Genomic DNA, 13,114 nt, shown 5'->3' with positions numbered 1-13,114 from the left:
CCACAATAAATATGCATCAAATAATAAATTGAGTAATAACGTTAAAACACTGAACTTTTTCCTTTGTTAATGGGAATGCCAAACATTCTTGAGGCATGCCTTGTTGAATTACATTTAAAGGTAGCTTTTTGATATATCTAATAAAATTATTTTTTCCATAAGAAAAAAAAATAAGTATAGTGGAATCTTGGATCTTCTATATTGTTCAATAAATCATAGGAAGAAAAAGTAAATAAATGAAAAAAAAAATAAGTTCTTAATGAATGCCAGGAAATCTCCTAAGCATTGGTGGCACAAATACAAAAAACAAAAAGGAAAAAAAAAGATCATCTCTCTTAAACGAGTTTACAGATTTTAATTAGGAAAGTGAAAAAACAGATGTGAGTGGTGGCTAGGCAGGAGCATAGAGCAATTAAATGACATGCTCATGAATGGTAGTATTAGCATGATTGATGTTTTTAGGGGAACAGAAAAAAATGTATGAGAAGGGATATGCACATGGCAACAAAGAAGAAAGATGTCTAGAACACAAAAAGGCAAGGCTGAGCTACCCTGACCTAGGACCAGTCTTTCAATGCTCTCACAACTATTACCTCCAGCACCCAAATTTGTTGTCTCCCCTATGAACAGAGTGTCTAATATAAGCTCTTTTTTATTTCTCATTAGTACTATTTAATGCCTTCCCTATAAGAAGTATTCACAGGACTGTGATAGTAAAAACACTGTGTGGTGTGCCTCTACTGTCCTTAATGATGAAATAATTTATTCAAAAAATCTTTGCAGATATTTATGAAGTGATACTGTTCATAATCTTTGATCATCCTTAACTGTAAAAGATTTTTTAAAAAGTTGATTAAGAAATATTTGCAGAGATTTTTTTGGCTAATTTTTTTTTATCATTATAGACAATAATGCTACCACCCTTAGTATCATACCATGACAGAAAGTATATCAAGTCTCTGCTGACTATAGTACTGTTGAACTTTAACTGTTCCTTAATTAAGAAATGAATTTATGGTCCTAATGTTCTGGTATAAATTATAATTCAAGTCAATGTTTTTTCTTCAATTCCTTCCCATTTGTCAATATCAAATACTTGTTTGAATAGGTGGAGATTGTTATTTTAACAGCATTTGTATCTTTTCTCCATTTTAGGGAAATATGTAGTGTGTGTGTATATGTATATATGTATGCATACCTATATCTATATATCCATATCTATAATTATTTGATGGGAGAGTAAGAAGAGAAGACAAGGAAGGACAAAGGAGGAGGAAAAAAGAGGGAGGTAGAAAAGGGAAGGAAGTAGCAAGTATGGCATAGTGGATGAAAATACTGTATCTAAATTTGGAAAACTTTATGTTTGAGAATATTTTTCAGTATTTATTAATGGTGAGTTCTTCATGGAGAGTTTCCTTTTCCAATGAAGTCACAGGTTTGTTTACAGCCCCTTCCCAAACCCTAATATGAAGACTTATACATATAAACACGTGTATGAGTTTAACTGTCTGGATTTCATTCTCTTGTTTCATACAAACAGAATAACATAACCTCATATTTCTGCAGATCAAAAGCATTTACTGCTCCAAGATTCAGACCAGGTGCTATTAGCTGAAAGGTTTTATAGAACACCTAGCTTGAAAAGATTCTTCCCTCACTAATATCTATGAATTCCTTTTGACTTCTCTATGTATTTTTCCTCTTACCTGAATTTATATTTAACTATATAATTTATTCTTTGATGTAATTATAAGTTCCTTGAGAGAAAATACCATAATTTTGTCATTTTTGTATACCTGGCAAGTAGGAGTACTTTACATTTTAGATAAATTTAATTTTTATTGCACTGTTTCTGAATAGGAAAGATTAATTCCAGATTAGATATAAAGCCTATCATTCTATAACATTAAAGATTGCTTAGCATTTATAGGGTTAGTTTTTCACAATGATAAAATAAAACTTTACACATCAAAACTTCATCAAGATTAAGGAAGAATTTGTATCATAAGGATGAGGAAAGACAAATGTATTAAGTATTATTGTCTCCACTTTGGTTGAAAGAAAAAAAGTACATTTTATTCTCTTTTACCTCATGCTACATGAAGTTGGCTAAGTTGAGTCAATGTTATGATAAAGGAAATGCATATAAAATTCGTAGAAAAAATTAGATAGTATCCATAGATTTCTTCAACAGATGCTCAAATCAAATTATTAAAAAAAATTACTTTCACCTTGGTCTAGGAATGTCAAAAGGTAAATAATTTAAGGAAAGTAAATTGTGTAGTAAAATTTTCTTAATAAGTACAGTCAGTTCCAATAAAATGTGACATGTGCTCCTCCAAAAGCAATGCATCATGCAAAATCAGCTAAGAAAAATCAAAGAGATTATAGAGAAAATCTGTTTAATGTCACAATACATAAAAACCTTATCAGTGACATATTAAAAGATAGAAACCTAAGAAAAACTATAGCAGTTTTATACATACTAAATGATGAAGAAATGCATAAACACTACAATAAAAAGTGGCTCTTTCTTCAACTTCATACTGCATGAACAGTTAAGGCAGTTAGGCAGGCAGATTGCAGTTCCAGGACTGTTGGGGATAGTGAAGTGTTGAGACCTTCCCTGCTCACAGCTACTATTGCACCAGGAGAAGCATGATAAATATGGCATTTTACCTTGACAAAGACCTGAAGCTGTAGCAGAAGCGGATATCTGAAGCTCTGCAGTTTGTGAGTTATTTTGAAGTGCAGTTTAAGAGTCTTGCATTCTCACTGTTTCTCCAGGAAGAAATCAAGTGGAAGCAACTCAAAATTCATGTTATGCTCAAAATGTTTCCCAATATAGCAATCATATTGGAATAAATTCCTAGTTTCAAAATACATGTGTTAGCAGAAATGACTTATCAAATAAAAACCTAGATGATTTTTCCAAGTCACCAATAACAACATTCATATAACACTATGTGGAAAGCTCCTTACAACATTTATCAGTACAGAGGTGAATCAGAACATGAATAAAAGATATGAATATTTATGTATTTGCGTATATAGAGGGATAAAATGATATATTAGATAATATTCAATGTAAAAATAACTTTCACATGAATAGCTGAAGTAGAATTCATATAAATATATAAAAAAGATAATTATTAAATGTCCTATTTGGTAATTTGATAACATCTTCAATTTAAAGGGAAACTCCTGGGTACAAATGACAGCATCATTCACAATAAAATTTCCTGTTGCAAAAGTAAAGAATTTTGGCAGAAATTAAGTACATGGATGTAGAAGGTGTCTCTCAGCCACTGGGTTCTAATTTTGAGACTGACAGGTGGTAGAAGAATAGTAGTATTCTGGTGGATGTCTCTAGGAATCAAAAAAAAAAACAAACAAACAAAAACTCCCCTCATTTCATTACCATAGTATTCTCTAGTCTATTACTCTTAAATATATTTATCTAGAAGGAAATAAGGCAGAAAAATTGTCTTTACGTAAACAGACATCTTTCTCAACACTTAGAGAAAAGTCGAATGAAAAATATTTGTGAAGAAAGTAGAAATACAAGGGTGACATTTTAATGATCTAAAAAAATGACAGTTGCTTAATTAACCAAAATATCCTTTCCTTCCCACACACCAAAGTTGAATATCTAAATGAATGTAGTGTACAGAATATGTTACACAATCTGCTTGAGTAATATATATTTTGTAGCTAAGAAAATTAAAATGGAAATGGGACCAAACTCTATATTACACAAACAGATTGTTAATAAATGTAAAAGATATTTTACAGTTATTTAAAACTTTTCACAAGTTCTATAAAATTAGTAAACTAGGTAATAGAAAATAGAATCTTTGAATTCTGTTCAACTTTATATTATTCGTTAACATTCATACATTGTTATAACATATTTAAATTTAATAGTAAATCAATTAGAAAATGATCCAGAATTGAAAAACTTTTCTCCTCTCTTCTTAAAATTGAATTTGTATGGAAAACTATCATACTTTTGTTATTGATTTAGTTATACTTATTCATGTTGAAAAAACTGAAGGGAATTAAAAATGATTCTACGTAGTGAAAATCAGAAGTTTAGGCTAATGAATGTTAAGAGAAATTACTTTCATTTTATAATATAATCTGTTATTTATTTTTAACACTAATTATAAATGCACTGTGGATTTTATACAACATTGTAATTTTAGATGAGCTTAAATATACTTTAAATGGTAATATCTTAAATTTCAAAAGTTCAAGATATGTAACTTTTACAAAAAGCATGATTACACTTATTGGGGCATACTGAAACCCTTCTAAAGTAGGGTGACTTCATGAATTATTGTGACCAGAGAAATCTATCATCTGATGACTACCATTGTGGGGATGTTCATCGACTGTTTCCTGGAAATAGTTTAATGGGAGGCCTGTAATCAAAGCTTGCCTTTCTACCTTAGTAGGGTCCTGAGAAGCTTCTGCTATTTATAGCTACCTTTGACTACCAAGGGTCACTTTCATACCATAATGAGGCATTAAAGAAAGGCTTTGTATTGAGACAGTACCTGAAAATTCAGGTCATATTTAACAATTTACTGTGTACCTAATATTTGCCATGTACGAGGAAGTAAAGATACAAAAACAGAAAATAGTCTATTGTCACAAAAACTTATGTTTTAATGGCAGAAAACCATTAAAACCATATAAAAATAAGTAAATGAAAAATATATACAAAATAAAAATGATAGCACATTAAAAAAGTCACCTATGTACCCTGACCATCAGTTTCCTCATTTATAAAATGAGGGAGTAAAAACCAGATTGCAAGCAAGCAAGGTAACATGTTAATTAGAGGAGAAAACACTTATAGGCGTGTTCAACTATAGCAGATAACAAGTCCTGAAAAACAGTAATGCCCAATTGTACAGAAGCAAAGTTTCAGGGCTCATGTTATGGGCTAGTGGACCTTAATTTGCAATAATAGGTAAAGTGTCAGCCCGTGGCCAGAAAGTAGTGCCCAAGGAAAGAGGGGCTCCAAACCATGCTTCTATTGGGACCTCTGGCCACTCACTAGTTATCTTCTTATAACCAAACTATGATATTCTATGTGCCATTTCCCCCCCATATATCCTCTCATATATGCCTTTACCTTTTCCTTCATTCCATACCTTTGATGGAATTCACACATGTGCATAAATACTTATGTAAACATGCAAAAACTTAAGAACTTAATTCTTACAAAGAACTTTGTTCCGAGGTATACATACAAAGATGTTTTAGATATCAAGCTTATTTGCAAGAAATTAATAATATAAAATGTAGTAACGACAGCCTGGAGAATGAAATTATTTAACAAACAAACAAACTCTGCCAGGCAGAGTTCTAAAGAAATGTAAGGATGGAAAAAAGTCATTTTACTGACAGAGATCGCTGGGATTGGGGGATTGTCATCCAGGAGAAAAATGAAACAGGAACAGTTTTGTGGAAGAACTGACAGGAAATCAGTTTGTCTATATTCTTGCTTATGAAACAAGTAGAAGGATGTATACACCTTAATGCAAAGTTCTTAAGAATGACTATGGAATTCTCAAAACTAATGCTAAGTAGGCCCTATCCCTTAAAATAATGCATTTGTGTACAGAAACTTCCAATCCTGTATCTTCCAAATATTATGGATCTTTATCAAACAATTATTATTTAACCAAAGAAAAATTAATTTATTGTGTCTATACATGAGAAGTCAAGTCCAACAGGTTTTACTACTACATTTAGATGCGAGTAGATCATATGATATTAAAGCTTGTCAAGAAAACAAAACAATTCATAAAGAGGCCTTTCTGTGTAAGTAATGAGAAGGCATTTTTGAGCATCAAATGCAGTGCTATAAGTTAAGAATGATAGTGTTAACATTTTTTATGGTTCTGCTAAACTAATTAAATATTTAACTTCAGTATATATGCAGATGAAGCTGTCAAGGTCTGTACCTTGTGCTGGCAATGCTTGGTGATTCTGCTCCAAGCCTACATCTTTCTAGCTGACTGGCAACAATTTGTCTTTCCACTTCCAGCTCTCTGGTGAGTCGTTGAAACTGAAGCTCCTATAATTTAAGAAAATAAACACATATGAGGTGCCTAGGATTAGCAACTCAAAGTTATGAATGAATACATGCCATAGTGAATAAAATAACAAATCAATATTATAATATTAACTTTGCCCAAGTATAAAAATTTTGTTTCTTTTTGTAAATTGCAAAGGGAAAAAATCTACTTATACTCATCAAACTTTAAAGGGTTAGGAATAGTAAACATTGTTTAGGTAGAAAAAATATAGCAAATAAATATGTTCTCATTATTAATTGTTCCTATTTTTGTTGACAGTTCCATTCAATTTGAATTCTACTAGAGTTCCCTAATTGCAGATTAATACATAGCTTATTTGAAAAGCTTTGTATCAGACATCCAACAACCAAAACAGTATTTTATTCTTAATGACAGTTTCTTATAATACTGCTATGTGACATTAAAAACACATTTCTACTGTAGTTCCATATTCTCAAAATGATAAGAATCACTTCATTATGTTTTACGCATCCTTTAACCTTTTCAACGAATTAGAAAGAAATGTCATCTTTCTAGTCTGGAACTGCCTTGTTTTTCCTACGAAATAAGTAGTATAATTTTCCCATTGTTATAAAGTTGTGAGCAACACTATGCTAAGAGAAGAATAAAGAAATATAATTAAGCAATGAGGTTTTTAAAAAGCTGGATGAAATGAATATAGTGCTCTTCTCAATTTCTATCATACCAGAAAAAAAGTATTATTTAGACACAACATTTCACATGTCTTTATACAGCTTTTACTGTCAACTTGAAATTTTAATGAACATTTTCTCCACTTTACATCTGAATATCAAACCACATGTTTCATATTGTTTAAATCACACCTAATATTTTCAATAAAACTCTATATCATGCTAGGCTTCCACGGGCCGGGGTCCAACCCCACTCATGGCTCTAGGGGGTTCTTGGCACATGGAGTGGATAGGTGAAATGAGAGAGGGAAGGCAGCTCTGTGTATATGTTTCTGCCTGGCGCAGGTGATTCGTGAAATGGCTGCTTCACCATGCCCAGGTTTTAGCCTTTATTTTTATACCCATTTTTTTAGCACACAGATACAATATTCAAGTAAAGATAATTGGATAAATGATACATTAACTTTTAATAAATTGTATAACATTCTGAGATCTCTATACATTTGTATAGTAACTATTGATTTTGACACGAAACACAAAGGTTCTATACCAGATAAATGATTTCATCACAGGTGGCTTAATTCTCTCACTAACCTGTGAGGAGCATTAAGCTTACAGACAATCAAGGAAAATCACTTATTACCTTTAATAAAAATAGATAATCAATCAGAGACCCTAACGACAATTAACAATCATAGTAATGAGGGTGAAAGATCAGAGAGGTACTGAGAACACAATTCAGATTTAATATTAGGCTGATCAGTTTTCAGGGTTTATTAGGGAGTTTCTCAAGGATAGTTTTGGTTGGTAGAATCAAGTCACTGAGGCATGATGAAGCTTGGTGTACCTGTACAAGTCTTTCCTTATGAATGGCTTATGTAAAGGCTTTAAGAGAATGAGTTTCTATACAGGGCAGGTAGGGGATATTCTGGGCTTGGCTTGTGGGTACAGCTTTTGCTGGGAATTATGTACCTAAGCAAAAGTTAACCCATAATAGTCTTTTGGGTTTGGTTTTTGTGAGTCTAATCTTTAGTGATATTTTGGGGAAATAGTGTGCAAGCATTTTGCTCTTATATTACTTTTTCTGAGACTAGGGAGAGGACAGCAATCATGTCAATTTCATTAGTAAGGGATGTTGATGAGAAAAGTCATGCAAACGGAGCTGAGTGGGCAAGTCCATCCTGCCAAAGAGTCACTCTGTGACCTCTTGGAGTCCATGAGTGACCTTGTCAAGATATCATGGCCTGACAGCTCCCAGCACTAGGCCATGCTGTCAATTTGCATGTCTGTGTAATGCAAATGTCAAATTGTAACTAATTTAATTTAACAATCACTAATGGCACAGTGACTTAAACGAGGACATAATTTTAATATTTTAAATTTAAATCTTAATAAATTTAATATTTATTATATATTCGGTAAATTTGTATAAGTAAATAATAAAAATACAAATGCTATATAAATTTAAAATATGTAAATAACAATAATTAAAATTAATAAATTCAAAGATAATATTAAGGACAGAAACCTCTTTTTATATTTACTTAAAAGTATTATGCTATGTAGAGTAGCAAAAGATGAAATGTGAGATAAAAGTAGTACAGTCCATCCAGCATTCTCCCAAAACTATTCAAAAAAGATCAAGGAATAGCATTAAGTTAAAAGTGACTAGGGAAGTTCAAGGAGCAATCGTGCTGGGTTATTTTTCTAACACAAGTTAGTATAAGAAGACTTGGAAGTATCTCTGTAGCTCTGAAGGAGGCCTATGCTAAAAGCTTCCAACATAGTGACTAGCCTGTGGCCATAAACGGTACACTTATACAAGGATCTGGTTCCAAAGCTATCAGGAAAAGAAATTAGGTCTTTATACTCAGGAGAGAGGATTACAGATAAGTAATTAAGCAAAATGGTCAGAACAAGTATGAGCCTAAATTCTGTCACTTGGACCTGAAAAGTTTCCAGTTACTTGATCAGTTTATTTGCTGTATACTGAAGTTCCAAACTGGAACAAGCTAAGAGCTATGTTACCTTGAATCAAATTACATTCTATAGCTAGCAAAGCTCAGACAAAAAAGGTAGTAGTCAAATTTCAAATTAAATTAGATACACGTTGTAACTTTGTGGGTCCCAATTCTGAGCTGACTCTTAAGTCTTTGAAGAAAATACTAATACCTGGAGAAAGTAGCAAGAAGTCTCAAGAAAACACAAATCAAGATCAAATAGGGTGTATACCCCTGAGAAATGAGCTGAGCCTGGTCCTAATAAAGAATCCCAATATGTTAAATAAGGTTGAAAGAATAAGAACAACAACAAACGAGCTATTTTAGAGGCAGTGGTAGCCAGTTCTTCCAAAAGAGAAAAATACTACAATATACATAAGCAGAACTTCAAAGCTAAACACATGACACAAAGTAAACCATAATTCTTGGAAAAAAAATGTGGTGACTTAAAACTTATTTTATAAATGAAATCTGAACTGGGGGGGGGGGGGGGGGATATGGGAGCCAGAAGAAATATTTGGAAAGAGAATTACCAGCTTAATACAAGAAGTACAAAACTTAAGTAAAAGACTCTGATGGAAAAAAATAACATAATAATATATAATCATAACATGAATGTGCCCTGACCTACTAAAAACCAACCAGAGGGCAAAATAAAAACCAAAAAATCCACATGAGCAACATTATTATTTTTTTAAACATTATTTTATTTGGTCATTTCCAAACATTATTCATTTGAAAGAAAGAACATTTTCTTTTCCTCCCTCCCCACCTCCTACCACTTCTCCCATAGCTGACGCACGATTCCACTGGGTATCACATGTGTCCTTGATTCGAACCCATTTCCATGTTGTTGGTATTTGCATTAGAGTGTTCATTTAGAGTCTCTCCTCAGTCATATCCCCTCAAGCCCTGTAGTCAAGCAGTTGCTTTTCATTGGCGTTTTTACTCCCACAGTTTATCCTCTGTTTGTGGATAGTGTTTTTTAGATCCCTGCAGATTGTTCAGGGACATTGCATTGCCACTAATGGAGAAGTCCATCACCTTCGATTGTACCACTGTGTATCAGTCTCTGTGTACAATGTTTTCCTGGTTCTGCTCCTCACACTCTGTATCACATCCTGGAGGTTGTTCCAGTCTCCATGGAATTCCTCCACTTTATTATTCCTTTTAGCACAATAGTATTCCATCACCAACATATACCACAATTTGTTCAGCCATTCCCCAAATGATGGGCATCCCCTCATTTTCCAATTTTTGGCCAACACAAAGAGCACAGCTATGAATATTCTCGTACAAGTATTTTTCCTTATTATCTCTTTGGAGTACAAACCCAGCAGTGCTATGGCTGGATCAAAGCGTAGACAGTCTTTTATCACCCTTTGGGCATAGTTCCAAATTGCCCTCCAGAATGGTTGGATCAATTCACAACTCCACCAGCAATGAATTAATGTCCCTACTTTGCCACATCCCCTCCAGCATTCATTATTTTCCATAGCTGTCATGTTAGCCAATCTGCTAGGTGTGAGGTGATACCTCAGAGTTGTTTTGATTTGCATCTCTCTGATTATAAGAGATGTAGAGCACTTTTTCATGTGCTTATTAATAATTTTGATTTCTTTATCTGAAAACTGCCTGTTCATGTCCCTTGCCCATTTATCAATTGAAGAATGGCTTGATTTTTTTGTACAGTTGAATTAGCTTTTTGTAAATTTGAGTCAAAACCTTTGTCAAAGGTTTCTATGAAGATTGTTTCCCAATTTGTTGCTTCCCTTCTGATTTTAGTTAGATTGGTTTTGTTTGTACAAAACCTTTTTAATTTGATATAGTCAAAATTATTTATTTTACATTTTGTGACACTTTCTAAGTATTGCTTCGTTTTAAAATCTTTCCCTTCACAAAGGTCTGTCATGTATACTATTCTGTGTTCACCTAATTTACTTATAGTTTCCTTCTTTATGTTCAAGTTATTCACCCATTCTGAATTTATCTTGCTGTAGGGTGTGAGGGTGTGAGGTGTTGATCCAAACCTAATCTCTCCCAAACTGTCTTCCAATGTTCCCAGCAGTTTTTATCAAATAATGGATTTTTGTCCCAAATTCTGGGGTCTTTCGGTTTGTCATGAACTGTCTTGCTGAGATCATTTACGCCAAGTCTATTCCACTGATCTTCCTTTCTGTCTCTTAGCCAGCACCAAATTGTTTTGATAACCACTGCTTTATAGTATAGTTTGAGATCTGGGAGTGTAAGTCCTCCTTCCCTTACATTTTTTTTTCATGATTTCTCTGGATATCCTTGATCCTTTGTTTTTCCAGATGAACTTAGTTATGGTTTTTTCTAATTCATTAAAAAAGTTTTTGGTAGTTCAATGGGTATGGCACTAAATAAGTAAATTAATTTGGGTAGGATTGTCATTTTTATTATGTTAACTCGTCCCACCCATGAGCAATCAATGTTTTTCCAATTCTTTAGATCTAGTTTTAACTGTGTGGAAAGTGTTTTGTAGTTGTATTCATATACAGGAACTAAGTATTTTATATTGTCTAGGGTGATTTTAAATGGTATTTTTCTTTCTAATTTTTGCTGCTGAAATGAGTTAGAGATATATAGAAATGCTGATGACTTGTGTGAGTTTATTTTGTATCCTGCAACTTTGCTAAAGTTGTTCATTATTTCAAGTAACTTTTTGGTTGGTTCCCTAGGATTCCTTAAGTAAACCATCATATCATCCGCAAAGAGTGATAGCTTGGTCTCCTCATTGCCACTTTTAATACTTTCAATTTCTTTTTCTTCTCTAATTGCTACTGCTAGTGTTTCTAGTACAATGTTAAATAATAAAGGTGATAATTGTTTCACTCCTTGTTTCACTCCTGATCTTATTGGGAAGGCTTCTTCCCAATTTATCCCCATTGCAGATGATGTTTGCTGATGGTTTTAGGTATATACTGTTTATTATTTTTAGGAAAGGCCCTTCTATTCCTATACTTTCTAGTGTTTTCAATAGGAATGAGTGTTGTATTTTATCAAAGATTTTTTCTGCATCTATTGAGATAATCATGTGATTTGTCAGTTTGCTTGTTAATATGGTCACAAGAGCAACTTTAAAAAATATATAAAATGAAAATTCTTTATTGTTAAAGAGTAAAAATCCAGAATACCAGGTATAAGAAAAATCATGGAAGCAGTGAGAAAGAAAAAATTCAAGTATCAAAAGAATTATAATCAGGACTACATAAAATTGGGTAGTCATCCAATTAGAGAGGAAAGATGAGCTCATAATAAGATATTCTGTGAGGCAAAAATATATAAGCTTAAAACCAAGAATACTTTACAAAGAAAAAGTGAGGATAATTCTAATGCAGGACAATGTATATATAGTGAAAGAGAAGGCTTCGGAGCATTCTTGTTGAGAACCAAAAAACTGATAAAAACATGTGAAGTGCAAACAAAGGAGTTAAAAGAAATATAAAAAAGGTAAATAGTTTGAGCAACTGGGAGGATCTACAAAAAGATGAAGTATTTTTATTAGTAGTTCTGAGGTGGTCTTTAGACTCCTGGAGAAACCCAAGGTCAAAACTATTTTTATATGACATTTCTCTTCAGATCACACCACTTTAGAAGAACTGAAACTTGCCAAACCCCAGAACTACCTATGAGGGCAGCAGCACAAAACCCTGAAGTTTAGGACCTTTTTCTCAGTGGTACATGGCACTGCCACAATAATGGACCAGGTATTAAGAGCATAAAAACCTCACAAACATAGAAAAAAAGAAAAATTAAATGTATCCTTTTCAGATCATAATGCAACAAAAATTACATTCAGTAAAGGGACATGGAAGCATATATTACAAATTAGAAATTAAAATAATCACTAAAGAACAAATTATTGATTTGACCGATAATTTCATTAAAAAGAATGACAACAATTAAACAACATACCAAAATTTATGAGATGCAGACAAAACGGTATTTGGGGGAAAACTGATATCTATAAATGCATATGTCAATAAAATAGAAAAAGAACAATCCAATGAATTGACCATGCAATTAAAAAGAATGAGAAAAAGAATGAATTAAAAATCACCAGGTAAACACAAAATTGGAAATCATGAATATCAAAGGAGAAATTAACAAAATTAAAAGTAAGAAAGCTAAAGAACTCAGAAATAAAGTAGTAGCTGGTCTTATGAGGGGGAAAAATTCAAAAAGATAAACATATTAGATAATTTGATTTAAAAGGAATCTACATATTTTGGAGGAATATATTTTTCCTGCATATACAAAAGAGAATATAGGAAACATTCATAAAAAGCTAAATGATTTAGTCATAGTGTATTCATGAAGTAGTCTAGTAAATGCATATGTA

The 13,114-nt window shown here is 32.5% G+C and overlaps 1 protein-coding gene across 22 annotated transcripts in view; it reads right to left on the bottom strand.

The window, feature by feature from the left end:
• PKP4 (plakophilin 4) overlaps positions 1-13,114 on the bottom strand; it is a 285,178-nt gene that overhangs the window by 114,995 nt on the left and 157,069 nt on the right. For all 22 annotated transcript variants that reach the window (XM_001366119.5, XM_056793891.1, XM_001366181.5 and 19 more), the window contains one exon: positions 5,982-6,094. In XM_001366119.5, the coding sequence (XP_001366156.2) occupies positions 5,982-6,094 (113 nt within the window). The remainder of the gene's footprint in view (positions 1-5,981; positions 6,095-13,114) is intronic.

Source organism: Monodelphis domestica, chromosome 4, assembly GCF_027887165.1.
Source record: "Monodelphis domestica isolate mMonDom1 chromosome 4, mMonDom1.pri, whole genome shotgun sequence".
Taxonomy (NCBI): domain Eukaryota; kingdom Metazoa; phylum Chordata; class Mammalia; order Didelphimorphia; family Didelphidae; genus Monodelphis; species Monodelphis domestica.
Note: the sequence above shows the minus strand (reverse complement) of the source record. Positions and strands in the feature narration are given on the sequence as shown.